This window comes from Populus euphratica, unplaced genomic scaffold (assembly GCF_000495115.2).
Source record: "Populus euphratica unplaced genomic scaffold, PopEup_1.0 scaffold48.1, whole genome shotgun sequence".
NCBI lineage: Eukaryota > Viridiplantae > Streptophyta > Magnoliopsida > Malpighiales > Salicaceae > Populus > Populus euphratica.
In genome coordinates, this window is record NW_011499879.1 from 973,497 (window position 1) to 1,001,418 (window position 27,922).

The 27,922-nt window shown below is 34.1% G+C and overlaps 3 protein-coding genes across 6 annotated transcripts; all 3 read right to left on the reverse strand.

Annotated features, from left to right (window-relative positions):
* Nucleotides 1–9,950: 9,950 nt before the first annotated feature.
* LOC105129026 (probable DEAD-box ATP-dependent RNA helicase 48) lies at nucleotides 9,951–14,777 on the reverse strand. The gene is made up of 10 exons (XM_011030921.1): nucleotides 13,684–14,777; nucleotides 13,330–13,436; nucleotides 12,906–12,961; nucleotides 12,594–12,818; nucleotides 12,226–12,432; nucleotides 12,046–12,132; nucleotides 11,599–11,694; nucleotides 11,300–11,515; nucleotides 10,953–11,135; nucleotides 9,951–10,513 (listed from the first exon to the last, which is right to left on the reverse strand). Exons 1-10 carry the CDS (start codon nucleotides 14,703–14,705, stop codon nucleotides 10,283–10,285), a joined length of 2,430 nt encoding a protein of 809 aa, XP_011029223.1. The 5' UTR covers nucleotides 14,706–14,777; the 3' UTR covers nucleotides 9,951–10,282.
* Nucleotides 14,778–19,280: 4,503 nt separating this feature from the next.
* Nucleotides 19,281–23,378, reverse strand: TET10 (tetraspanin10). The gene is made up of 11 exons (XM_011030922.1): nucleotides 23,096–23,378; nucleotides 22,447–22,559; nucleotides 22,302–22,356; nucleotides 22,133–22,188; nucleotides 20,871–20,918; nucleotides 20,511–20,559; nucleotides 20,312–20,395; nucleotides 20,137–20,204; nucleotides 19,793–19,918; nucleotides 19,617–19,692; nucleotides 19,281–19,537 (listed from the first exon to the last, which is right to left on the reverse strand). Exons 1-11 carry the CDS (start codon nucleotides 23,147–23,149, stop codon nucleotides 19,472–19,474), a joined length of 795 nt encoding a protein of 264 aa, XP_011029224.1. The 5' UTR covers nucleotides 23,150–23,378; the 3' UTR covers nucleotides 19,281–19,471.
* A 2,515-nt stretch (nucleotides 23,379–25,893) lies between these two features.
* LOC105129029 (LIM domain-containing protein WLIM2b-like) lies at nucleotides 25,894–27,880 on the reverse strand. 4 transcript variants are annotated; one of them, XM_011030926.1, is made up of 6 exons: nucleotides 27,652–27,878; nucleotides 27,357–27,501; nucleotides 27,124–27,223; nucleotides 26,952–26,974; nucleotides 26,754–26,843; nucleotides 25,894–26,441 (listed from the first exon to the last, which is right to left on the reverse strand). In XM_011030926.1, the coding sequence occupies exons 2-6, from the start codon at nucleotides 27,489–27,491 to the stop codon at nucleotides 26,139–26,141; spliced, it is 651 nt and encodes a 216-aa protein (XP_011029228.1). In that variant the 5' UTR covers nucleotides 27,492–27,501; nucleotides 27,652–27,878; the 3' UTR covers nucleotides 25,894–26,138. The 4 variants fall into 4 exon arrangements, with proteins under 4 accessions (XP_011029228.1, XP_011029227.1, XP_011029229.1 ...); XM_011030925.1 differs by having other exon boundaries at nucleotides 27,357–27,510; XM_011030927.1 differs by having other exon boundaries at nucleotides 27,151–27,223; nucleotides 27,357–27,880.
* Between the last annotated feature and the right edge of the window lie 42 nt (nucleotides 27,881–27,922).

The following is a 27,922-nucleotide window of genomic DNA, read 5'->3' on the forward strand; positions in this document are numbered from 1 at the left end:
CTTTTCCTTTCTCCCTCCGCCGAGGCATTTGTTGGGCAGCTCCAATATGGGAAGTATATATTCTGGATTTTACCAAAAAGTTTAATGCACTTCTCTTGCGACAACACCGATTGATTTTGCCTTAAGGGCACCTTTTGTTTTCTCTTAGAGAAACCTCAATGTATATTATGTTGTTGTTGCTTTAGCACTGCTATCCCATCTCTTAATATTAATTTCAAACATTGAGCTTTTTAAAATTATATCAATTATTGATATAATGAATCTAATTAGCTCTTCCTACCAAGTGATTTATTTTGAAATATATACCAAAGACTGCTTCAGTGACGATAAGCAAATGACAAGCTCGTGTAGACAAAAAACAATGATGAGATGAGCGGAGCTTTTGGTTATGTCTGGAGGCAGAAAATGATGATATATAGCCAGCTAGTCAACAGTGCCAAGAGGAGCATGACATATTTGGCGTTGATTCATGGGAAACATGGTTTCCATTAAAAAGAGGTAAAACGATCTCAATTTGGCTTTAATTGGAAATTGAGGGGTTAATTAGTTTGATTCAGAGAAAGGGATCTGATTTGACTAAAAGTATAAAATAAAGGGATCATCACTTGAGAGAGAGAGAGCCTTTTTTGCTCGGGGAGTACAAATATTTATGCCCAAAAGTCAAAGGCCACATCAGCTGACAGGATTTCCTCGTTATAATTTCAGTTGTTTACGAGGCACGAAGGAGAGACGGATTTTCCTATTAGATGATTTTTTTAAAAAAGGCTGTATGATTTTTGGCCACGAAATAATTAAAAATATGACTGAAGAAAAGGGGGTTTGAAATTGGCGAGGATGACGTGCGGTGGTGAAAAACAGGATGTCCTTTCCCTGGAATTCGTAGCACCAGGGGCAATTACATGTCACTGACGAAACAAAATTTCAGGCGAGAATTTTAGGGGGTTTTAGAAAGTTTCGAGATTTATTATAGAATTCCCGTTTTTGCTACCCATGAAATTAACAATGAATTTTAAAAACTAATAAATATTTAATTTTTTTGGTAATTTTATTAGTAAAAAAATAAATTAAAAAATAAAAATTCTAGTTTCAGAAGAAAAACCCCTTTTCACTTACTTAGTCTGCTATTTAATGAAATTATGTTAAGAATTTCAATTACTGTTTTTTCCACTCATAATATGAGACAGGGACAGAAAAGTCAACGACCATAAAAAAGAAGAAGAAGAGAAGTGTGTACGTGTTTGTTTATTACTTGAGATGAAATAACATGGTTGGGAACTCTATGATGCTGACGGAGAAAGTTTACCTTGTAATAATTAGAGAGAAATATTGCTGGAGATTAGTTGTTTAATGCGAAGTTCGATTATGTTTGGATGCTTTAAATCTGCTATTTTTATTATGAGCTTCATCCCTGTCTATTATCTGTGGATGCTATCATACACGTGTCTTCTTATTTTTTCCTTCATGGAATAATTGTAAAATATATTAGGATATTATGTTAATTGAATTTTTTTGAATGTTTTTTAAGTTAAATAGTAATCATAAATAAAATTAATTGATTTATAACTTTATTTATTGATATGTATTTGAAAATAATAAAATCTTGAATAATCTTGCATATAAAGAAGATGCTACTTATTTTTTTTAAAATAAAATATAATGATAATGTTATTATTTTTTTTTATTTTTGCTCATTTAATAAATAAAATATCATTAAAGAGTAATACGTATAAGAACACTACCAGTTCTTCTGGCAGAGCTTCTAATAACCATAAGTCATTAAATGTCGGTCATGACTAGATATATTAAGCACAACAATCCTCTTTTAATATAGACTCGTCGACTGAAAGACTAACTTGTAAAAGGAATGTCTTTTCTGCATATGATGTATACATTAGAAAGTATATTACTTAATGAAGGTCTAATCACAACATATAATTTTTTTTTTACACAAGAAAAAAATTAAAAAAATTGGATAATATTTGAATAATTAATTTCAACGAACTAATGTAATTTCATTGGTTCCTCACAATTGAGTTTGAGCTAACAATCTCTAGTTGTCTAGGCGAGTGTATAAGAAAAAGTTGAAATTCAAAAGACTTGACTAATTAGTATTGAGAGGACTCAAACTTAGATCCAAGATGATCGACTCGAGGGATGAAATGAATGTCCTCGAGTAGTTGTTGTTAATCATTATTGATATATATGGTTAATCTTGTTGTCCTCTTAGTTTCGATGAAGATTTGTTTCCTTCTTCTTTTTCTTTAGCTTTTTAATATAAAAAAATATACTGCAGGAATTATTGATAGAATTTATATCCCTATTGAATGAGCAGCTAAGTCTCACAGAGAGTTCTAAAGAATTGGAAAAAAAACTACAAGACTTTGCTATTAAATATTATAGATAGAATTACCGATAATTCATCAAAATATTCTAGAAAGTTAAAAAAATTAAGTTAGATATAATTCTTCTAAGGTCTAATTCCATCAATAATATGTATACGATCACCGATGAAATTATCAATAATTTATTTTATCAATAATTATGGATGATTTTACATTTTTAACCATCCCTGGTAGAACAAGAAGAATGGGGCAAAAAGATAAGACTTCGGCCACGCTTATTTAGCCAACCATCTTCATTAAAAGCAAGCCCCTTTATTATAGTGCTAATATCAGAATTTCTTGAAAGAAGATGCTACCTTCGTGTTTTTAGAGTCTAGTGGTCCACATAGTCACATTCTTCTTGTCTTCGATTAATGTAAAAGATGTCAGAGATAGATAAGGGTTTTTTTTTTCTTTTTAATTGGAGTTAATTATCCATTATTTCAATGCATTATATACTTCGAATTCTGAGAGGAGTGTGAAGACTTCCCTAGAGCCAGAGTCAAATAATTGATGGTATCAAATTTGTGAAAGGGCTTTTCAATGTCACCATCCCAGAATACATGCAAGTTGTTGTTTGTTTGATTACATAAAGCGGTTGGAATTTGGAAACATAATTATTATAGTAAATGTGTAAAAAATATATACTTTAGTCCATATAAATAATTAATAAAAAACAATGGGATCCTTTATTTATTTATTTAGAATTGTAAGTGTTTTTCTGTGGATTACTATCATATAATAAGGTTCCAGGAGGAAAAGATAATAAAATAAAATTATAAAGAAACAGAAAAAAATGATCCTTTCGTGTCACTGGCTTTACTGCATGTAAGATACTACATTAAAATTTCTCAGAAATTGTAGGTTTAATATTAAAATTTCTCAGAAATTGTAGGTTTGATATCAAAGAAATATAATACATAGGGATCAAAGTGGAACATTGTTGAATTTGAAGTGCTAGAATATAGCTCAACCCAAAGAATATGTTGACTTTGACCAAGTTGTATCGTATTTGTTTTATGGTGTCGATCCCATTACTTTACAGGTGATGTCCACAAGTTACCATCATATTATTATTGAAGGTGAAATGAAGTAAACGATATTTAATTTATCGCGTTCTTTTGACTCTCTTATTTCTACGGAAATATAATTACCGAAGAATTGAACCGTCATCTTTGACATTAATAGAAAGGCTCACACATGTTCTTAGTTTCTTTCTTTCCTTTTTTTTTTTTTAATTTACGTGGGGTGTCCGGGCCAGCTTATGCGCACCACGACTAATCCCCACGGCTCACTGAATACCCTGCAAACCTAGTAGGCATGTAACGCACCGCGGGGGTGATAAACGTGCATGCCAGGACTCGAACCCAGGTACAATGGAAGGAGACAAGCCCCTTCCACTACTAGGCCAAGCCCTGGTTTATACTTTTTGAACACCATGGTCGTAGCTTCTTAGTTTTGAAAGATAACAGCCAAGAAGTGAATAGTGCAAGCGAGAAAGCAAGCAATATAATGAGTGATGGCCTTGAGTTTATACTCGCACATGAATTATGCACCAATGTTTGAAATTAAACCCACGAGAGACAGGAGCATAAAGTCATGATATGCTACGAAGTCCATCTCAAATAAAGTTTACATTCATTCGGGTTCGGGCCAAATGCTCTCCTAAAACAAGGGTTATCATTTTGGGAACTTTAATAGCCTAACAAGTCTAAAATAAATTAAATTATGGTGTCCACATAACTCAACAAAACAATACTCCTGCATATGGGACTTACTGAGATTTTATGAAAACCAAACCCATAATAGAGTTGATGCGTTAAATTTGAATGTCGCATCTGAATATACTATTTTTAATCAAACTTAGTTCACCAACCGACAAAATATATATGTAATAAATAAATGTATGCCTCTTGACCACTTATCTCGTAAAAATTAATTCTATTATTATCATTAGTAGTAATACATAAACCATAAAATTTAAAATTAGAAAATTTTTAATAGTGATATATTATCAATTTAGATCATTATCTTACAATAATTCAAAACTATAGATGACAAACATATTAATTATCTTAACCTTGTATAAACACACTCATATGAATTTAAAGCTATATAAATCACCTTAAACTCTAAAACAAGTTATCCTTCAAGAGAATAAAAATATCATCTTTTTCTATTTTTTTAACTGGAATATCCTTTGTAATTAGACTCTTGCTTACATTATCTTAGAAGACTTCAAACTCCTACCTAAACTGACTTTGATATAAAAAATCATTATTTTTTCTAAATAACTTCCTTTGCAGGCGTTTATTTATCCAATTTCAACCTCCTTGTACCTTTCATCCCATTACAATCTTAGAAAAATCATAACATTTGATAAGTTTTCAACAACCTCGTCACCGATAATCATTAACAAGGATAATAATTATGTTGCAATGCGATTCACAAGTTAATTTTTTAGCTCTCTCAAGAAGTAAAAGTGTACATATTAGAGAAAAACAAAGTTTCTGTGTTAAAAAATATAAGTATTAATTTGATTTGGTTATTTTGTAAGGAGATTCTATTACATTTACAAATGAAAATTATTTTTTATATAAAAAACCAAAACTAAATAGTTCATAAATTACTTCATATAAATTTTTCTTCATGTTTTAACTTTTTAAAAGGTCTAATAAGCTTTCAACACCTTATAAACACTCGTTATTTTTTTATATAAAAAAATCTATATCAACATCCAAAATGATTGTCTAAACTTAACAATTATAAATTGGTTAAACCATATATTTTTTATGTAAATATTAATTTAATTTAGTTGATTCTTTTTATAATTCAAAAAATTCAATTCGCTTAATTGGTCTAAAAATTTCATAATATCCAGTCGAATAAATCAACTGCATGCTTTTATCTAAATTTTAATACGTATTTTTTTAGCTTAATTTTACATGTCTAATGTCTACATATATGATGTATATATACTATGAAGTTGGTTTTGTCTTAAATTGTGGATCCAAATGATAAAAAAAAAAAATACAAATACATTTAGACCTTAAAAAATCTAACTTTACAACTCATTCAGCAAATCATCTATCAAGGTAATTAAACATTTATTTTTTATTTTCACTTCATTCAACTCTTTATAATATACATATAAATGTTATATATTATTATTTTTCTTTATCAACAATATGTGAAGCTAAAGAACTTATATTTTGCTAAATTATGCCACTTTCCAATATCTTTTTGACCAGTTTCTCAATTTCTTTTTCTTTAAACAAAAGAAATTTTGTAGGATTTATAATTGACAAGTTGAACCCCTAGTTTTATGGGAATTTGTAATCAAACTTCCTAGTTGGTGAAAGACGTTTAGGTTCCTCAAACATAGTTATGTAATTTTCCAGAAGCCTTCTAATTTCAAAATTAACCATGACATTCTTGTTGGGGAATCCAAACTGGTGATCTACTGATATTTGCTCGTAAAAAACTAAACACACTGACATAATATTTAACGTGGTTTGACAAATCACTTATATCTACGAGAGAGTCGATATTATTAGAGATAGAGAAAGGATACAAAACAAATACATAGAGAAGGGGGATTACACTCACTCAAACTTAACTCCCAACTCTCTTGTTGCACTTGCAACTGCTGCAATGGCAACAAGGCTACTGCAATTGTAGCCCTTCACTTTCTCTTTTGGTATCTCTACTCACACTCACCACTCTCTCATTTTTTCTCTCTACAATTATGCTTCTTTTATAGGCATAAAAGATAGCTTCTCCAGCACATTTCTTGTCAACATGAAGGGAATAAGAAAGCCATAAAACTTCCACCAATTATGGCACTAATGGTGTTTCCACTAAGCTTAATGGTGGGGGTATTACCACAAAATGACAATATTCTAACAATCACCTCATTTTCCATTTGTGTGAGCAATTGTCCTTTTACTTCTTTAGCACAAGCTTGCATTTTACAACTCTTCCAAGCTTACTATTCTAAGAGCGTCTTCAATATAACATTCCTCTTCGAGCGTATCAACCATGCTCGGTCTGGAATGATTTTTCAAGCCTCACACCAAGGCTTACAACACCCCCTCAAATGGAAATTTCTATTCCAAATGCGATAATTATTATCTAAGTATCTCAATATGATCAAGAGCTCACCACTCTTTCAAGAGTCTACTTATCCAGGAATTGCATCTACCCTCTGTTCTACCCTAGGAAGCACGTCTTACTTCTCCGTGAATCTCTCGCTCTTAGTCTCAAGAGTCTAGGTAGCTCTCCACCTTTAACTATGGGGGCAGCCCATTAAAAGTTGATCCATATCTGTCTTCATACTCTGAGTATTATAATGCCATTACTGATCTCATTACCTTGACAAGAATCAATTTGTTCTAGGAACCTGTACATGCCATTTGCTCCTACATAACAGTCGCGTTTTAATGCTCTACAAGTCACCCACTTATTTTTCAAGGCAAATATCTTCTAGCTCATTGATCTTTAACATGGGGCCAATATCCATAAAATTCAATCCGGCTTTCATCTCCATACTCATTATAGCCACTTTATTAGCTATCTATCTATCCACTCATATCCAGCAATCACATTGGCTCTAGGGTGTTTTGAACTAGGGCTCCTATCATGGCCCTCACACCTTCTCTTGAGGTGTCTCCACTCATTATCATATGATGATCTGATCTTGGGCTCATCTCATGGCCCTCAAACTTTCTCTCTAAAGTGTCTTCGCCTTTATAGGCGGTCACATCCTCCTTCAGCTAGGACACTTCAAAGTGGCTCCTTGCACTTGTTGTCTCATTACAGTACCTCGTTGGACCCTATGGTTACTCTTGTACAATCTCTGTGTGCCCTTGTACAATTTCTATTCTTCAGATTCTCCCTATTCCTTGCTTATGTTTAACAGCAACTCATCCTGTCACAACACCTATCCAAGTCAAAATAGGATGCCCATCTTTATTCTCTTGTTGTACTTCTCTTTCATTTTTAAGGTCTTTATCAATTCTCATTTCAAGAAATTATAGTCATCGAATCTAACTTCTTTGGAGAAATCACCACTCAATCGGATCATTGATCATACGAAACCTAACTGTTCCTTTATGCCATCATCCTGCTATTATTCAACAGTTTCATAACAAACTATCATATATACGAAAATAATACCGTATGGATAATCCTTCCACTAAGGAAGTTCCCGGGAAAGATTGGAGGGGTCACATCGGTCCCGCTTAAAACCTAATCTCCTAGCCAGAACTTCTGAGGCCATATCTATCCATTGTATTGTCTTTTTGTATATAAAACCATTTGTTAGCTTTGTCTCGGCTTTTGTCTCGGCTTTCCTTTGCGAGTGATCTGGAATATTTTGGTTTCATACCTGATTTCTCAACATCTGACGAGACTACTAGTGCTTAGATTCGTCAAGATTGGTCTTTATCAATTTTCACTTTCCACCTCAAATCGTTCACATGATCGGGTGTCCAGAGTGTCCCAATTTTGTCATCCCTCAAGGCAATTAAAATTCTCCACTTAGTAGTTCAGTACATGTAATTAGGCAAACATGTGCGATTTCTCTTCTTTATTTTCATCAACCACCATTATGACTATCAGATGCCTTCTGATCAGACAATCTCTCTTTAATAATTCACCACCACCATTTCTGGTCTCAATCTTAATGATCGGATTGTACCATTTCATTCGTAACAATCAAAATAGCTAAAAACAAGTCTGAAATTGTCCAAATCACACTTCAAATAGTTAAGATTTGATCAAAATAATTCTAGCCTGATCAGCAGCCCAAATTCAATCTCAGATCCGGTTACATGTAGACTCGGTTACACAGAATCATATCAATCGAATCGCGACTAATGACGTGGCATGTGGGTCCCACTATGCTGACTGGTCGCTGACATGTCGTGCCACTTGTGCATGGTGATGTTATAATGACATCATCATCATCCGAGTTAGGCTCGTGGGTCGGGTCATCTGGTATTCTAGTTGAGCCAGCCTATCTGGGTGAAGAAGACACGTGGCGCGGTAACCAGCCACCTTGCTGGTGCGTGACGGCCTTGCGACCATGTCCGACGTCTGATTTCAACGCGGTTTTCACTAGTGGCTTCATCTCTTCCTCCTCTATATAGTGGTATAGTCAAAACATAATTTTGTTAACTTTTATTTTTGAGCCACTTTAAACCATGTGCTCTGATACTAATTGTTGGGGAATTCGGACCAGTGATGTACTGATATTTGCTCATAAAAAACTAATCACATTGACACAATATTTAACGTGATTTGGCAAATCACCTACATCCTCGGAAGAGTCGATATTAGTAAAGATAGATAAAGCATACAAAACAAATACACGGAGGAGGAAGATTATACTAACTCAAACTCAACTCCCCACTTGTAATATCCTAACAATTCTTTAGTTCTTCCATTACTTTTATTAAGAAAAACTATCACATAGTTATGTTGTTCTTCCTTGCAACAACATTATTTGATTATTACCGCCATTTGGCTTGCTTAAAAACTGTCATTAGTTCTGTTAGTTTAAGTATCTTCAACATAGGTTTAATATCTTTCTTTAATCAACAAACAAAAATGAAAAATGTAGTAAGATTTAGGAAGTGAAGAGCTCAAATCACGCATAGAGAATTTAATTCCAATTTCTTTTCTGTTGTGCTGTTCAAAATTCCTTTAGCGTTGGCTCCATTTTCTCCTCACCATTGACTCTTGAAATTCTTGGTGAAGGCCTTGCAATCTTTCATTCAACCTTCTGCAATGTTTTTCAACGGCGGCTTTTACCTTATAAAATATGCTCTATTGTTAAGCTAATAGCTCATAGCTCAACAAGGAAAGAATCGAGATGAAGAACAAAAGAGAACTGGGAAGTTTGTTTATTACTAGAGAACCATGAAATCCCTTTTACATCATTTATACACTTCAAGTTAACTAACTCTCCTGCCTCCCAACTAATTCCTTACCAGACTACTAACAGTGTTGAACTATTTTTGCTCTTTAATCTGTCGAGCAGTTGCTGTTGCTACTGTCCTTCCTTCTTTACCATCACGTGTGGTTAACAGTGTTTAACTATTTTTGCTCTTTTTTTTTTTGTTTAACTATTTTTGCTCTTTAATCTGTCTAGAAGTTGCTGTTGTTACTGTTCTTCCTTCTTTACCATCACGTGTGGTTTAGTCGTTTAATAATCCAACACTTTTGGCAAATTTTTAAAACATATCCATGTCTGCTTAGAATACATTCTTAAGCAATCAATTTGGATTTGAAGCTCCAACGTATCTTCCTGAGATCAAATCAAATCACAAGTTCAGTCGGTAATTCTCATCCCCCTCAATGTGCATTCATGTGCAAAAATGAAACCAACGGTTTCAAAGGACACCCCAGCTGTTATGATTTGGAGTTCTCACTTGGAATCCAATACGCTACAGATAGGGTAGGGATTCAAGGATGGGGGAGGCCTATGCCCATTGCTTATCCTCCCCAAAACCCCGAAAAAAGGAGGAGGAAAAAGTACTTGAGAAAAACGCAACCTAAAGATCCTCGACAAATACTAATAACAGCAATAATGATATTACTAAAAAACAATATAAAGAGTAACAGGGGCGCGTGTATCTGAGTGCATTGTCGTTCTCAGCCCGCTATCAAACAAATTCCAGATCATGAATGCAATAGAATAACCCATCGAAAGCGCAATTACAAAGCTTAGAAGAAGCGATAGCATGATGATTGAAGGCAGAGCTAGACCTAGCACATATACCAGTTTTCAGGTGGAATAAAAGTTGAACCTGGTCTTTCAGCACAAGTTCATGATCCTTTTTTAACCTCAGCAATACTAACCAGCAGCTTCCATGTATTAATGCTCCCAGTAAGTGCTACCTTCGGACCCGGATACCATGTATGTCTTTCAAACCCATCTTCAAAGCTGTTTTTCTGCAGAGGGAAGGTGGTTTTTGTAAGCCTATTGACTCGGAAAATCGGTTGGCTAGATCAACCAGCGAGGTTTTATCCCTTCCAATTTCTCTGATGGAGTTATAATAGTCTAGCCAAGCATGGTATGCTCCTTCTTTGACACTACTATCAATCTTTGACATGGACTCCTCCATCTGCAAAAAGTTAGACATATAAAACCTGCGAAATTGCATGCCCTGATAACAAATAGATAAGAGGGACTAAAACTCTAGAATGCATGCATTTTGATGTTTCAGGGTGGAAAGCATTATATTTGCACTTCAAATCGAGGCTGACTGCAATTTAGTTACTGTCTGTATCAGGACCACAACTTTCTGATACAATCAAGGATCATCAAATGATGCTAATTCCACAGTTCACATAAAGAATTCATCATTAAAAATCTTGTTTAACATAAAGAATCCCAGAGCTTCAGAATGTTAATTGCGAATTCCACACATGCCCTTTGCATACTTATTCTCTAGGTTCAGTTTCATTTCTTTTAATATCAAACCATAACTACAATCTGTTAGAATGCTGAATAAAAACAAGCACAAAGAAGCAATTAGAGCAAGTAATAAGTTAGGGAAGTGCCTTAAGCTTAGTTTCTGAATCCATTTTTGGTAAAGGAAACTTATCAAGTGGCAGGTCTTTTAACTCATCCAGGAAATATTCTTCCCATGGTGCGAGCAATAAGATCCCTCTTCCATCTTTCCCTTCATGTCCTATTCTTCCAAGCCGATCTATATATTGTTCACGATCACAAGGAATCCCCACCTGATTATTGTTAAAATTGATGCATTATTTTACAGTACTGGGAAAACATATACATAATACTGGGTGTTGGAGAGATACTGTCTCTTGGGGCATAGATGATTTGATGATCAGCAATTTATACAAGCAGAATATGAATATATAACTTTCTCAAGAGTTGTTGGTACCTGAATAACCAAAGTAACATCAGGATAATTCATTCCACAAGCAGAAACATCAGATGTAACAAGAACCAAACGATTTGATTCCTGGAATTCATCAGAGACACGAGTTCGATAGAGTTGAGGCTTTCTCGAATGCATCTCCCTTACATTCATTTTCATTTCCCGGAGAAGTAGATACATGAGTGATGTTACCATCCCAGTTGTACAGAAAACAATAACCTGGAGCAAGTTAAATGTCCATGACTCAACCACACACATTCCACTTTGCAAATAAACAAAATCCAAAAACTACAGAATCTTACCTTGTAATCAGGTGCCTTCTGGATATGCTCCTTCAGAAGATAATGCACTACCTGAAAATGCAATTCATGTGGAGAGACAAGAAAAGACTGCTTGATCTGCAGGAGCAGAAACAAGGATTGATGCTTTTTTGCTTCTCAATTTAGAAACAATCATGATATCAAATGCCAAACAGTCAGCGTGATTTTATTTATAGTGATTAGACATCTAAAACATCCAGTTGTTAAGCCAGTGATAGAATGTTCAGCCTAAGACAAACTGTGGGCATTGCTTTATAGGTAATATGATAATTTGTAACTATGGGCATTGTTTTATAGGTAATATGATAATTTGTAACTATGGGCATTGTTTTATAGGTAATATGATAATTTGTAACAACATCAGGTAATCATCATCTGGCATTCCCTGATTGGTAATATACCATAACAGTTTCTTGATTTAAGGTATACCTTAGCAGGAGTTTCCATGCAACTCACACCCACAGTATTAACAAGATCATGTTCCCTTTTCAATACAAGCTGAGAAATTCGATGAACCTGCATAAGCATGATTAAAATCAGAATGAAGTCATGTGACACAATAGTGCTGCTTGTTTGACCCATTAACAAAGAGATTAGGAAAAATCTAACCTCTTTTGGAATTGTTGCAGAGAAAAGCAAGGACTGTCTCTGACGGGGCAAGCAGTCTACAATTTTCTCCACATCCTTCCGAAACCCAAGATCAAGAAGGTGATCAGCCTCATCAAGTATAAGCATCTTCAATCCCTTCAAATGCATGGATAAACCACTTTTATTCTCAATGTGATCCAGCAGCCGACCAGGAGTTGCAACAAGTATCTGGAAAAGGTTAGCACCAGAAAGTGATCTACATGTTTTAATCATGAAATACAGGAATAGCAACTACATATTTATTTCTTTGCCTTTCTCCTTTTCCATGCACATGCCATGAAATTAATCGAAGTTAAACTCGCAAAAAACACAATAGCACACGATCAAACCTGACAAGGATCAGATTCGAGGCATCTCTGATCATCTTTGAAACGTGTTCCTCCAACTAGTGTTTGCATAACTATTCCATCATGGTACTTCAGTATAGCATTTGCTTCTGCTGCTATCTGACTTGCTAGCTCTCTTGTGGGGCAGAGAATAAGAACATATATCAGGGAAACTCGTAGCTTGGCATTGCTACTTCTTGCCTTCAAAACTGCTTCAATTGCAGGAAGCTGTTTGTGTTTTACAATGGCACTGAAGGAAAGAAGCTAAAATAGCATAAATTACTTTACAGGAATGACAAGAGACTTGTAGTTTACCAAAAAAGCTGCACTTTTTCCTTTGCCAGTTTTGGCTTTGACCATAGCATCCTTACCTGCTCCAAATTGAAGTGAAAACCATTATTCAAACTTCACAATGTGTAAGTATATTATTTTTCAACAGAAATTATTCTCAATATGTATATTAAAGGTATAGTAATAAATGAAGCATGGCTTGACTTGTTTGAGAAAAAATTATGGATAATCAAAATGGAGCAAAGAGAGCATTTCTTCAGGATAACAACATGAGATATGCTACAAGCATCCAAACACACTCATGGCCTCGCACACTCCAAAAATGAAAAAGTTGACAAGCATGCGCACAGTAACAGTATTGAACTTTCCTGACTTTTGAGCTTGCAGAATGAATAGTTGCCAAAAGCACTCATAACTGAAGATGAAACATAAAACACAGTTGGTATACCCTCAAGGCAGACAGAAAGAGTAGCCTCCTGTACCCTGGTCATTTGAACATAACCAGCTGCTGTAAGTGCTTTGACAGTCAATGGAGACAGACCACATTCATCAAATCTGCAAAAATACATACAGCACAAAATCACCGATTAATAAATAAAACAAAGGATCATTACATTACACATTACTCCAAAACCTCTGCCTTTACTCTACCCTAGACTCTCCAGAACATGCAAAGTTCTTCCCTTTACTTTTCCCATTCTTTTCAAACCAGACAAAAAATATGCACATTTGCCGATGAATGCAGAGATTACCTTGGTAGTTACTGCCATAAGACACCATTTAAAACCAAGAGAAACCTTACCGTTTATCGCTAAGAATTGAATGCTCGTCCTCGTTATCCCCGTCATTTCCGGCTAACTTCTTCTTCCTCCCCAGCTCATACCTAATCAACTCCACTTCATTCGCAAAATCATTCTTCTCAAGCTCCTTTAATGGAACCCTTGTTGTCTTCTTCAAACCATACTTCCCCAAAGCATCTCTACTCCCAATCTCCTTCGCACTCCTCCCTCTCCTCTCTCCCCCACCCTCCAAATCATCACTCTCATTTCTCCCAAACCCCCTCTGTTTTTGTGTTTCAAAACCCTTATTCCTCATAAATTCACTCACATTCCTCGAATTACTCACGGGCCCTAGCTCATTCCCTGAATCTCTCCCAAAATTCATCACTTTATCATTAGCAAACCCATAATCTTCATCATCATCACTCGAAGAACTCTCGTTTCTCCTAAACTTCCTCTGTTTCCGCACTAAAGGCTTAACAGAAACGCCACTGGACCCAAAATCTAAATCTCTACGCGTGGAATAATCTCTATTTTTCACATAATTAAACCCGTTTTCTTCGCGATGCCGCGATACATTGCGCCCTTCTGACATTAATTTTCTCAAATCTAATGGCGAATTGATCGATCCTGGCCGTTGATTAGTCCCAACAAATCCTGGCCGTTCATCCGATGGGTCTTTCAATGGCCCATCCATTTCGTTCCACAAATCTTCAGCTCCTTCTTTCATGAACCGATCAGCGAGGGCTTTGATGTGCTCTTTGGGGCTCATGGGATTGAACTTACTTGAGTCCGGGTTCGGGTCGGGTTGGCCGGCGAGTTTGGAGCGGATGTGGGAACGCATCCGGGCTTGGTAGAGTTGTTTTTCTTGGTCAAGGAGGCGTTTCTCTTTTTCTTTGGCTTTTTTCTCGTGGAGGCGTTTCCATTGCCATTTGTTTAGACCTCCAGGGAAGGTTCGTGGTCCACCACCCATTAGTCGAATGAAGATTCGGGTCCGGAGCTGTTCCGATAAGGATTTGGAGCGGTGGATGAGTGATGGGTACATGATGCCGAAAGGGAAGCGGAAATGCCAAACTGAAGGGTTTGGTGAACACTTATTTGTAGGGTTTAAGAGAAGATGGGTTTTGGGTTTTATAGTCATGATTTTTCCCCCACAGAGACATATGCAAATTATAAATTGGTCTCTATAGTTTCTAGAAATTAATTAATTAGTCCCCTTGTTTCAAAAACCTTTTTTTTTTGTTCTATTGACCAATGCTGACCACTCGAAATAATTTTTTTAAACAAATTTAAAATTCATTGTGGATTCCATTGTTAATTTAGATTAACGAACCTTTTCTTTTGTAAAGATTAATAGAGTTTTTGTGTTAAAGAAATGATGAATCTTCTAATAAAAATGAAAAGAAAAAAGAGTTAATATTCAATATATGTTTTAAAATAGGTGACCCCAAATACATATATTATAGGCTTTAATCTATCAATAAATGTATTCATAACCCACCCCCCACCCCCCAAAAAAATAAAAATAAAATAAAAAGAAGTTATCATTCATCAAATTTGATTATATGAAGTCGAAGTAGATTATTCATCTAAGATGCTACACACATCAATTTCCTGTGTACCCACCTGGACCTCCAAAAAAGAACATACGATAATGAGGTTCTCCGAGCATTATTAACACCATATACCTCCACAGTATCTGCAAACTCCTCCGTCACTAGAATGTTGAAAAGCATGGTTTTCATCCATAACCATAACATCTGCACAGAATGCAACGAGATTCATGTCTTTAAAAATTGTTTTTTTCGCCGGAGCCCATTGGCGGGCTTCGTTTATTTGGAGGTCTACGGACATGTCCTCCCCAGTCAATGGAGTTTGCTAAGCCTTACAATCCAGTGAAAATTAATGCAGGTGTTGCATAGTTCTTGATAAAGTTAGATTTAAGTTTATTGTAAAATAATTTTTAAAACTAAAAAAAATTGGTTATAGACTAAGTTCTTCGATAAGTAAATATTATTTATTGATTTTGTTTAAGTATACTTTCCATGAATGCTAAGAATTTATAATCGAAGTTAGTTTTATTCTCTTATACATAATTCTATGTATGATTAGCTTAAATTTTTAGATTGTATCTCAATCCTTTATGCAATTTTATATATAATTGCTTAATAAACATGTTAGTCTTTTGTTATGATTGTAAATTTATTATGATGTTAATATATTATAAAAAATATTGTTTTATTTGACCACCTTGAATTTAAAAAAATTCTTGTCAAAAAAGGAGTTAAAGTTTTTAAATAATAAATTTAATTCTATTATTATGATAGCTTTGAACATGTAGAATGATAGTGATTTCATATGTAATAACCATATCTTGAATATATTTAACAATGCATGATATGATATGTATAGTTCAATTAAAAGTATAAAAACAATTTGAAAAGTTTTGGATAAAAAATTTAAGGTTGAAGTTGCTAGTATAAAAAAGTTCAAAGTCAATAAATTTTTAGATTTCAAGATGATTAGCTCAAATATAATAATAAATTAAATTCAAGAATTTCAATTAATATTGCATGATATTTATGCTAAATATATAATAATAAATGAACATTCTCATATGGTTGCAATTATTAGAAAATTATTACGAACTTAGAAAGAATTCAAGAATTACATTAAATATAAGAGAAAGGAAATGAGCTAAGTTATTTGAAAAAAAAAAAAAGCTAACTTACGTTATGTGCAATCAAAGATAGAAAAAAGTGCAAACTCGTGTTTGGCTTAGCGGTGGAAGGGGCTTATCTCCTTCCACTGCACTTGGGTTCGAGTCCTGGCGTGCACGCCTGTTGACACGACGAAAAGATTGATGTCTTCTCTCAAGTGCAGGAGTGTCGAAGTAATAAATAACCCGGCAAGACCGGGGTCGAACCACAAGGAGGTTAATTGTACAAATTATAAACAACAATTATAAACAATAATTATAAACAACAACAATAATAATAGAAGCAATAATAATACTAATAATAATAGTAGTAGTAGTAGTAGTAGTAGTAGTAATAATAATAATAACAATAATAATAATAATAACAATAATAATAATAATAATAAAGAAAAAGAAAGAGAAGAAGAAGAAGAAGATGAGAACTTTGAGATGGAATATTAATGTAATGATTAAACAATGATAATAACAAATGTCAAGGTTAGAGGTTCCACTAATGGTATATCAAACAAGTATAGTATAAACTCTTATTATTGAACTGGAAACCACACACAAAGGAGGTTCCAATCAGATTATATATTGTTAACATGATTACATTAGTCATCTTATTCGATTAATGCTAGTACTTGTAAATCTCGTCAAGCATTCATGATTATAACTTATGTTAACAACAAATCAAGTTCCTTTCATAGCTCAGGTATCGGTTATACCATACAATATGGGCTATGAAAGTGCCAAGCATTTGTTGTACCAAGTGTTATACAACATAAATCAAGATTAATCATTTAACAAGCAAAGTATTAAAGAGTGAACAAGATAACAAATACAAAACATGTTAGTATCAAACATTAAAGTCCATATTGAGTTTACACTATACTTATTCTTACACCATTAGTGTAACCTTTTCACCTTGACATAATAAACTTAGCTAAACATAATAAAAGAAAGCAAAATAGATAAACAAAATAAGAACATAAAAGTTAACTAAGTAAAGGAAAGGAAATGAAAGGTATAAACTTAATATTAATGAAAGCAAAGCATAAACATTACAAAAAATACAAAGAGAGAAAGGAAGAGCATGATCTTGATCTGGAAACCAAGATGCCTAAATGCATGGCAAATGCCTCCTTTTATAGGCCAAAATTGGGAACTATTGATTTGATGACTAATTGATAAGTGGGTGGCCAACTTTTGACTTGGTGACAATCCTTATCTTCTCTTGTCTGCCCAAAATGTCATTGATAACGTCAAAATTGGAGTCAGTTGCAAACATGAAAGTTGTAGGCAATTGTCTCAGCTTTCTTGTGTAAACAATTCAGCTCATTTGGACTTCTAGAACTCCCGATATGGCCAAAATACCGAACAGTGCTCGGGCTGGAAGACAGATTCGGGCTTCTTTGTTGTTGCTACAATTTGGACTTGATAATGGCCTTTTTAGATCTTGGGCTCCATATAAAAGTTGTAGGCCTATGTCTTACCTTTCCATCCATATAAATTGGACCTAAATCTGAGATCTGTAGCTCCAGATATAACCCAATTACCGAACAATGTTCCGGTTTGAATTGCACCGACATCTCTTCTTTAAGTTTGACCATCTCTTTATCCATGCAATTTAAGTTCTTCAAGTCATCAATCAATCCTTTCATTTATGTGATAGACCTGCATTAAAAATAGACATTTACCACAAATTATAGGTATCTTATATTATTAGATACATTATTATAAAACATATTTTAGTTAAGGAGTTATTGATACTTCAAGTGCAAAATGATGATATAAAACCATGATAAAAATGCACTTTTAAGTACTAATCACCTGTCACCCCCGCAGTGCCTTACATGCCTACTGGGTTTGCAGGGTATTCAGTGGGCCGTGGGGATTAGTCATGGTGCGCGCAAGCTGGCCCGGACACCCCACATAAATTAAAAAAAAAAGATAGAAAAAAGTAAAAGTGTTCGAAAAAGAAATGGAGATGGTGTGTGTTCAAGTATTCAACAGAGAAAGCATGCTTGGAAATTTACATGGAAGAAATGTTTCTACTCTAAGGGACCATTCAAGTTACCAGACTTTATCTCTCTCTCGTTTTTTTGTCTGCCTATTTTTTCTTTTCTTGCAGAACTTGCTATCCAGTTTCCTGGATATGAAAATAGGCATGCAGAAGAGGAGATAGTGACTTACATTATGTGTAATCAATGATAGAAATCACACATCTATTATATCTGATCTTTTATGGAGGTCCCAAAATGACTCCTTCGATTAACTAAAAGGATGATTTCGTATAAAATATTTTTATTTTATTAATTTTTATATGTTCATAAGAAATTAACTTGCAAAAAAAATAAAATTTAAAGCATATTAACTTACGTTTTCCAGATTCTCCACCATAAGAAATATAAAGTCCTTGTTTTCTAGATTTCATTTTATATTTTCATTTTTATTTAGTATTTTAGATTTTAGAATAAATATATATATAGAAAAAGTACTTTTAGAATAAATACAAAAACTGAAGATGGTAGGGTAACTGTGCAATTATTTTATGAAAGCAAACGACATGGAATCCTTACAAAAAAGTCCTTGACATATTTGGCTCTCCAAAGCAAATACCATGATTACATTACTTCAGTTGACAGAAATTGACAGAATGGGGTGATCAATCTTCCCGGAAACATCTGGAATTGGATCGAGTGAACAGTGTTTCTAAGGGATTCCTCGGAAAATGCTGGATCGAACATGACCATTCTTATTATAGGATTTTGCCCTTCAGACATTCAGTTTCACTTATCGGGCTTCGATAGGCTTAAGGTTTTTGAAAAATGGATCCATTAATTTACATTTTCATGGGATTTATTTGATTTCATATTTGGGACCAGTAGCTTTTTGGTCGTGGCCTAGGCTTGCTTTTTTCATTGAAAGAATCCATTCACTTGAAATAAAACCATCAGTCTCATTCAAACTGAGAAAAACGATTACTAATTTGACAAATGTTCAAAGAGTAACTGACAAACGGAGATATACATGCGGTAAACAAATGATAGAGAGATATATAATAGAAATTCCAAAGAAACCGGTTTTTTTTTTTCTCATCTTTTTTTTTTTCAAGCTTTAGAGTGACTCCTGGCAGCACTTCGTCTGGCACAACACCCGACAAAATAGATCATTGACTGGCATTCACAACAGAGAAGAAGAGCAGTTAGAACATCCGGGAAAGACTAGATTCAAGTGAAATAGGAACAAGCTTACCAGAACAACAAACAGAATGACATTAAAGATGGCAACCACTCTCCACTCAGTTTTCATATATTGTGCAACTCCTGCCCTGAAAAGTAAGAACCGGTTGCGCAAGAATAGTACACCAGAAGAAAAGGGAAAGTATTCACAGAACAGGAAAGGATCGTTGAAAAAGTAATGATGCTTACTTGCAGGAATCACAATTGTAGCATTTGGTAGCCCGGGAATTTTTGTAAAGTTTGCAGTCCTTATTGGAGCTAATCGGATGAAAGCTCAAGTCGTAGTATGAAGCATTGACAGCAGGATAACCGCACCTACAGAGTATGTTAAAAAAGGTAACCTTGGTGACACTGTTCAAATATTATGCATAACTGTCATGTGTAGACTGAAAGTGCATTACTCAAAAATTTCACCGAGCCAGAATGTATATCTTTGTAGTAAGGTAATAATAGACTTCACATTTCCATGTAGTGAATAGAAAAATTTCACTTGAATGTTTGATCAGAGAGTGAGGTCAGAAAAAGACACCTACATGGATGGTGGTCGGCAGCAACCAGCTTCAATGGCTGTTAGTTTGGCTGACTTGTACTGCTTACTAGTCTAAAATCAACAGGTTTAAAAACATCAAAATCAATCTAGAAATCAATAAACATTCAGAGCTATGAAAAAAATGGATGAGTAATAAGATTTGAGGCACAAAACAGGACCTTATATTTTTTTGGTAGGTTATTGCAGTCATCAGTTTTCACAAGACAACTCTTTAATCGGTTCCAGTTCTTGGTGTTGTTCAACTGACGCAAAGACCAAGATTAGGCATGATTGCACAAAATTTTCAAGTTAGTATAGAATCTGAATCTTAAAGTAGCATCTTTTTTTAACAAATGGCATAGAAGGCAAAGTCTTTACCTGTTTAAGAAACCATGAGCTGTAATCCTGAAGTTGATACTCCTTGTATCTAGCCAGACAAGAAAGTATTAGTAGCTGCACCATAACAACCCCAGCTAACAAAGTATATCAGAATCAATAAAGAAAGTGGCTATTATAGCTCAATTATCATCTAAAAATTGAGTGAAGCCCTTTTTTCACAAAAATAATCATCTGAAGCATTTTTTTGAAAGACTAACATCTGAACCAACTGCAAGAGAGAGAGAGGTTGAGGGAGTGGTGGGTCAAGATGAAGAACAACGGATTTGAAGAACAGATACCCAAAAGCAGAACAAAATATATAAGCATAGTTACTTGATTCCTAGATTACAAATTTCTTACCTCAAACCAGGGACACTATGACCAGATCCATTATTAGTTATAATAAACCTACAGGAAAAATCAAAAAATCAAGGAGCAATATAAGTATGATTTCCAAACTCAAAAGAAAAATGCTAAACACGTTGAGAGAAAAAGCTGAAGGTTTTGAAACCATATGGTAACATAAAAGTGGAAAAGATTGATGAAAACTCCTATTTACTTGTTGATAGAATTGGAAGCATCATTCTTGCTATGTTACGAGTTTACAATATGGCCACCGGTTAGCCTTCCTGTCTCTTCTTCTTCTTCTTCTGTTTGTTTGTTTTTTTTTTTTTTTTTTAAGGTGCATCTATTAGCATTGTAGAGATCATGGTAATTAATTGAAACAACACAGAGGACAAACTGAGATGGATTAGACTAACTTTTAATAGAGAGAAAATGCCAAATAAGAGAGATATATTTCTTTTAAATTAACATAAAACAGCAGCCTGGTTGCACCAAAATCAGAGATGATTTGAAAAGGTTCATATACAAGAGATTTCCTTTATCTCATTCTCTTTCAACCCATCCTTGTTTGCATCTTTAACTAGTATGGCTAACACTTCTCTAGCTAAATATTCCTAGTTTTTCACTTTCCTACTGATGCCTTGCATGCTAGACTTAATCCCATGTGATAACTGCAAATTTAACTCCACCAAATACCAGCACATTTACCCTCAACATTATCTCCAAGCTCAACTCAAAATCTGGCCATTTCAATAAGTTAGACCATTGCAGCTGAGATGGCATGTAATTAAATCAAGGATCTTGGACCTCAACCTAAAAATTAAGTATCCACGAGAGCCAAAAAAAAAATCTCATTTTCCTAACAAATGTGGCTCACCACACTTAATATTGGTTCTTAGCAGAGCACAAAAGCAGCTTAAACATGGTGGGAGCGCATAAGTTCTAGTCAATTTGGCCCAATCAATCAATCAATCTATCTTATCTGTTTGAAATTGATGTATACCTAAACCTCATGGCATAATACGTAGAAAAAATGACCTTATTTCGAAGACAAACTTTGAAGACAATAGCAACAGAAGTACCAGGATAAATGAGCAAGAGTCATGTTTAATAAGGAAATCAATGGGAAAACTAGGAACGACAACAAACTACTGACAGACATTGTCAAGTTCAAACCTGAAATGTTGCTGCATAGTTTGTTATCTACCTTAAAAAAGGGAAAAAACATAAGCTTGTGCGCTATAATCAAAATTAAGCCAGAAAAACAAAACACTTACGCTAATACTGTGAAAACCAGAATTGCCACCAAAATGATACACAACATAACCAGATACTGAGAGTGAATAATAGTTAAGGGATGTCCAAGAAATACAAGAAAAAAAATGAAGAACGCAGATCAATATTCAAGCAAATAAGTATAAAAGATTGGCCATTTAGTAAGGATACAATCCACAACAGAATGGAGTTGCTCTTCAAGGCGCCCAAGAACCCAATTATTGATCTAAACATCAACAAAAGGTTGTATCAGTAGCTGTTAAAGGTAAATGCATAAGAGGTACAAGAAGGCTGACAATAGAAAATTTGAACTTACATTACGAAGATGACAGCACCAAGGCCCAACACTGGGAGAGTAAGAGACCTTCGACAACTGTCATGATGTGTGCTCATCCATACCCCAAAAATTATGACAGCTATAGCTAAAAGCTACGCAATGAGAGGATGAAACACACATAAACTCACAGTATAAACAAAAAAAAAAAAAAATAGTATTCACTTCGATTGCAAGTAGATTAAGCCAAACAGAAAAAACTGCACTAGAGCAAACTCGTTATTCTGGAACAAACTTTAATACGATACCATGTACACTTGTTATAAACCAATTACCATGGACAACCAGTTACCAGCATAACCAAGAACAACAATAGTGTAAAAAAGAAAGTAGATAGGAAAGCACCCTAATCTTAAAAAAAAAATAGCAGACATGACTGCAAAAATCAAACAATTACAATGACCCCCCAAAAGAAGCAAACTTCAAATAATTATAACCGTCGTAAAAATGAACAACTTATTATATCCCAGAAACAAAACCACCCTTCGCAAAATAATCAACAACGCCAGAAGAATAATAAGAAATTAAAAACAGAAGGGCCAGTTAACAATGTAGCATCGAATCTGACTCGAAAGCTAAAATCAGAATAAAGATGAACAAAAAGGGAAAGGGGAAAAGAAACAAAGCTTACCATGGTGAGAAAGTTGATCCATCTAATCACAAAGTTGCTGGTGCCTACACCCATTTCTCCCTCCCTCTTTCTCTTTTAGTTTTCAGTATACAAGTAGGAAAGCAGCAGAAGAAAGAAAGGGAGGGGTTCAATTGAAAAAAAGGAGTAGCAGTTAATCTCGTGAGATAGTGGCACTTGAAGTAGAAGCAAATGAAAAGGGAGAGTTGAGGGTTGTCAGGGAATATTATGAAGAGACAGGGGGTATTTTGGTCCATGAAGGGAGCGATGGACATGATTCATCTTTCAAAAGGCCTGTGACCAGACACGGCACGACACCCTTAAAACAGAAGGCATGACAATCTATCAATCTACCTAGGATTACTGGTCAATGTACCACGTTGACCATTGTATTCTTTATATGTATATGTATATATATATATATATATGTATATGTCTATATTAAATTTTTTATTAAAAATAATTTTTTTATATATTTTGTATTGTTTTGTTGTATTGATCTCAAAAATAATTTTTAAAAAATAAAAAAATATATTATTTTAATGTATATAAAAAATACTTTAAAAATTAATCACAATAATATTTTTAAACAAACTATAATATAATTAGTTTATTTTTGAAAATATATAAGGATTCAAAAAAAATTACTATTTTATTTTCAGAGTATTTATATTTCTGTATATTGATTTTTGTTTTTTTATAGATAATTATATATATTATTTTAAAAGACATGTAAAAAATTATTAAATGAATTCAGCATACCACTTAATTCATTATTTATATTAATAAGTTCAAAAATTATTCGAAATTCATACATTATTTTGTCCATGAATCTTATATCTATTAATTAACCCATTCTATAAATGAATTGATAGGCATAGTCTATCTAAAAATTATGAGAAAAAAATTATTTAACTCACCTTTTTTCTTTATGAATATTTTGGTTGGAGGGGCGTCCAGGTCAATTATACAATATCATTAGCAAGTAATACATAAGCATTTTTTTCACGAACATGGCGATCCTTCTTTTCTTTTCTTTTTCAAGAATATCCCAATCCTCTTTCAAGTGATCTCACTAAAGATGGATTGTGTTAACATGTCATTCTTAATATGTGAGACCGTATTGAATCCTCATTCAATCCCTTACTCTATTTATTTTAAATTTTTATTTAAATATTCACTATTATCTCGTAGTTTTTTTAATACATGAGATCTTGCTGATTATACTAATATTTTTTAAAGATTAAAATTATAAAACTTTACACAATATTTTTTAAGGATCAAAATCAAAACTTCCCCAATCTTTTTCAAAGGTAAAGATTAAACATTTCACTTAATGACTCACATGACAAAATATTATTTAAGTGGTTAATTGTCACTTACACTTTCATAATAATTATAAATATCACAAGAGTTAATCACACTTTATAAGTGAAGTGAAGATTACAAAGAATTAATTTTTTTATAGAATTATTATCTAATTCGAGAACATGAAAGATGGATTTGATGGAATTTTAAGGTTTAAAGCTATAAGAGAAGATTAGAAAGGATAAAAAAAATCTTTATAGAATTACAAGTCTTGTATATGATTCACATGTTAAATGACATACAGGGGTGCATATTTCTTGTAAGAGTCTCGAGGCTATGTTTTATTGGCCTTATATGAAAACCTTGCCGAGAAAATTCATGGAAGAATATGATGCCCGTAAGCAAGCCAAAAAAAAAGGTTATTATATTCTAGATTGCTTCAACCGCTACCTGTATCAAAAGGTATTTGAAAAAATATAATCATGGATCTCGTTGAAGGCTTGCCAAAATTAAGGGGAAAGAATACAGTATCGGTTATTGTGGATAGATTCACTAAATATAGATATTTCTTGGCTGTAGCTCATCCTTTTACAGCTTAGAAAATTGCTTAGTTGTTTTTAGATTACATCTGTAAGTTCCATGAGTTCCATGGTTTATCTATGAGTATTGTGATAAATAGGGATAAAATCTTCATTAGTATATTTTGGAAAGAATTGTTTAAGTTATCAGGAGTCAACTCATCTTTCTATCCTTAAAATGATAGATGAACAGAGAAGGTTAACCAATGTTTTAAAACCTATTTATGGTGTATGATCATGCATAATATAAGCAGATGACATGAATGGTTGTCTTTAGTTTCAATGATGGTATAATTCTAGCTATCATTTATCCATTAAAATGAGCAATTTTTAATCATTGCATGGCTATCCTTCACCCAATGTAGAGGTTAATTCTCAAGCAACTACTCCAGTAGCAACATCCAAGAAGGTGATTCAATAAAGGGCTAGATTGGAACGATGGTTGCAATTTTAACTGGAAAAGGCTAGGGACTCGATGCAACAAGTGGCAGGATATATAGAAAGAGAGTTTTAGGTGGGAGATTTGGTGTACATGAAATCACATGCTTACAATCAATTGAGTGCAGCACCAAGGAAAAATATCAAGCATGATCTGAGATTTTATGGCCCTTGCAAGATTATACAGAGAGGTGGAGCAATGACCTGTAGACTGCGGTTTCCATAGGGGGCTACAATTCATCCAATATTTCATGTATCATTACTAGGGCAAAAAAAAAAAAGGTTAGCAATAATGCAGTTACAACTTTTGTAATTCCAATGACAAGTGAATATGGAAAAATTAAAGTCAGTCTTGTAGCAAGTGTAAGAGCTAAACTCATGTCGTCGACCGATCTTTATCAATGTCTATATTTCTCCCGTGTTAATATGGTTTTGTTTTTCTTCAAGGGCCATTTTTTTGATTGATGAAGAAATTTAAAGACAAAAGAGAAAGAAGTGAAATTTTATTTTCGTTCATCAACTGCACCTGCAAATATAGAAATATTACAGAAGTCTCTATTTAGTTTCCAAATTCCAAGGCGAAACAAAATTCCAGGTTCCCATTCTCTGTTGACACATGCCTGAGTAGGAACAGGGAAAGCAACCACTCTTGTAACCTCAATGTCCCCTAGAGAGGCATGTGAAAGGAACAACACAGCATTGAGAACTAGTTCTGCACATTCTCATGAATTATGATTTCTCTTGTCAATGACTAAATCAGAGTTAGCATCTGCGTTTGCTTCTGGTACTGTTTCATTGTTTTCTTCAGCTTCGGATTTTTCTTCTGGCAAATTTACTGCGTTTTTCTTCATTGTGGCAGTTTTGGTGAGATAACTGTAGCTACCCTTCTGCTTAAACAATTGAGCAAAGTGGGCCTTGCAGTATAGGATACCATCAAGAGCTGCATAAGATGAAGGAGTGATATAGCAACCCCCATGAGAACACCTGAAGCATGACTTGTGATAGAATTCTCCCTCCACAGTCACCTGTCAAAATTTTGGTTACGGCAATAAGCTTCTTTATCCTCACTCCACATATAATATCGATCTCAATCTACTTCCGGAGTTGATCTTGGTGCATGAGATTATATTGGTGCCACGATTAAGGTACAATATAGATATCAATGAGAGTTACTCTGTCTTTTGCATTTCCATTCGAGTTGCGCAAATATATATATATGACGGACGAGGAATGAATGTTAATGAATGGGGAAATAAGAATTGTGTGTGTGTGTGTGTGTGTGTGTGTGAGAGAGAGAGAGAGAGAGAGATGGATGGATGGATGGATGGATTAGAAACCTTCTCTAATGGGTATGCAGTTTTTTTACAGAAAGCACATTTGTCTTGGGTGCCACTGAACATGGAGGAAAGTTTGCTTGGGGCCTTTTTCTGCATGATTGTGAAAACATGCATCAAACTCCAGCAAACAAACTATAAATTTCCATTAGAAACAAATTAATGTAATGAAAAAGAACCGATTGTAAAGAATCTTGGTACCAGGCAGTTTTTCTTCTCCTCATCTAAACAGTCAGAATTGCGGAAACACATTGTTAGCAAAAAAAAAAAAAAAAGTAAAATAGGGAGTACTACATCCTTCTCCATGGAACTCTAATTCCAAAAATATGTAAAAGAAACTTAAACGAAAGGAAAACGGAGAAGCGGATCTCACATGTTTGGAATTTCTTGGTAAAAGTACCGGTCTCCTTGAAGAGCTGGTCGTAATGAGGTCTGCAGTATAAAACTCCATCAATCGAGGAATAGCTGCTCATCTATAAGAAAAATTTCATGGTGGGTCAGTTTCAATAATCCTGGTAAAGGACCATATTTTCATTAATTCTTAGGCAATAACCACAAAAGAAAAGGCATGAAAAAGAAAAGAGGATAAATGAATAGAACTCATACTCCAAGAAGTCCATTGCAGTGGCTGCATTTGAAGCACTTCTTATGATAAGGAACTCCATCAGCAGACACCAATTCGATGAAATAAACAGTCTTGTCACAGGCCTTGCATTTCTCCAAGGTCCCAGTGAAGCCCATTATGTTTTTCCTGATGAATCTAAATTGAGCAGTATAGAATCTGATTTCAGAAGGGTTGCTTAGAAAAGCTTTAATGGGAAAGTTTGAAGAACAAATTCTGAAAGTTCGGCTCTTAATCTCAGAAGCTAAGATAAACAGAACTTAGAAAATCTGTTCTTACCTTTCACCTTTCCTGTATTATAACTAGCAGATTAAAGGTCAATAAAATGAATGTTCAATTGATGGACAAAAAGACTTGAACCGCTTATTTAAGCTAATGTGATCCAGGGTCTATATCTCTCGGAACTTGCAGGGTACCGTTCTAAGAATAGCGAGCTATTACAGATAGATCTGAAACATTTCCTGACCAAGTCTTTCAAAGATAGTCCTGGCAGGAGGTAACAAATACAACTGCAGTACTCTTTTTATGTGGTAGACAACTCGGGTGTCTC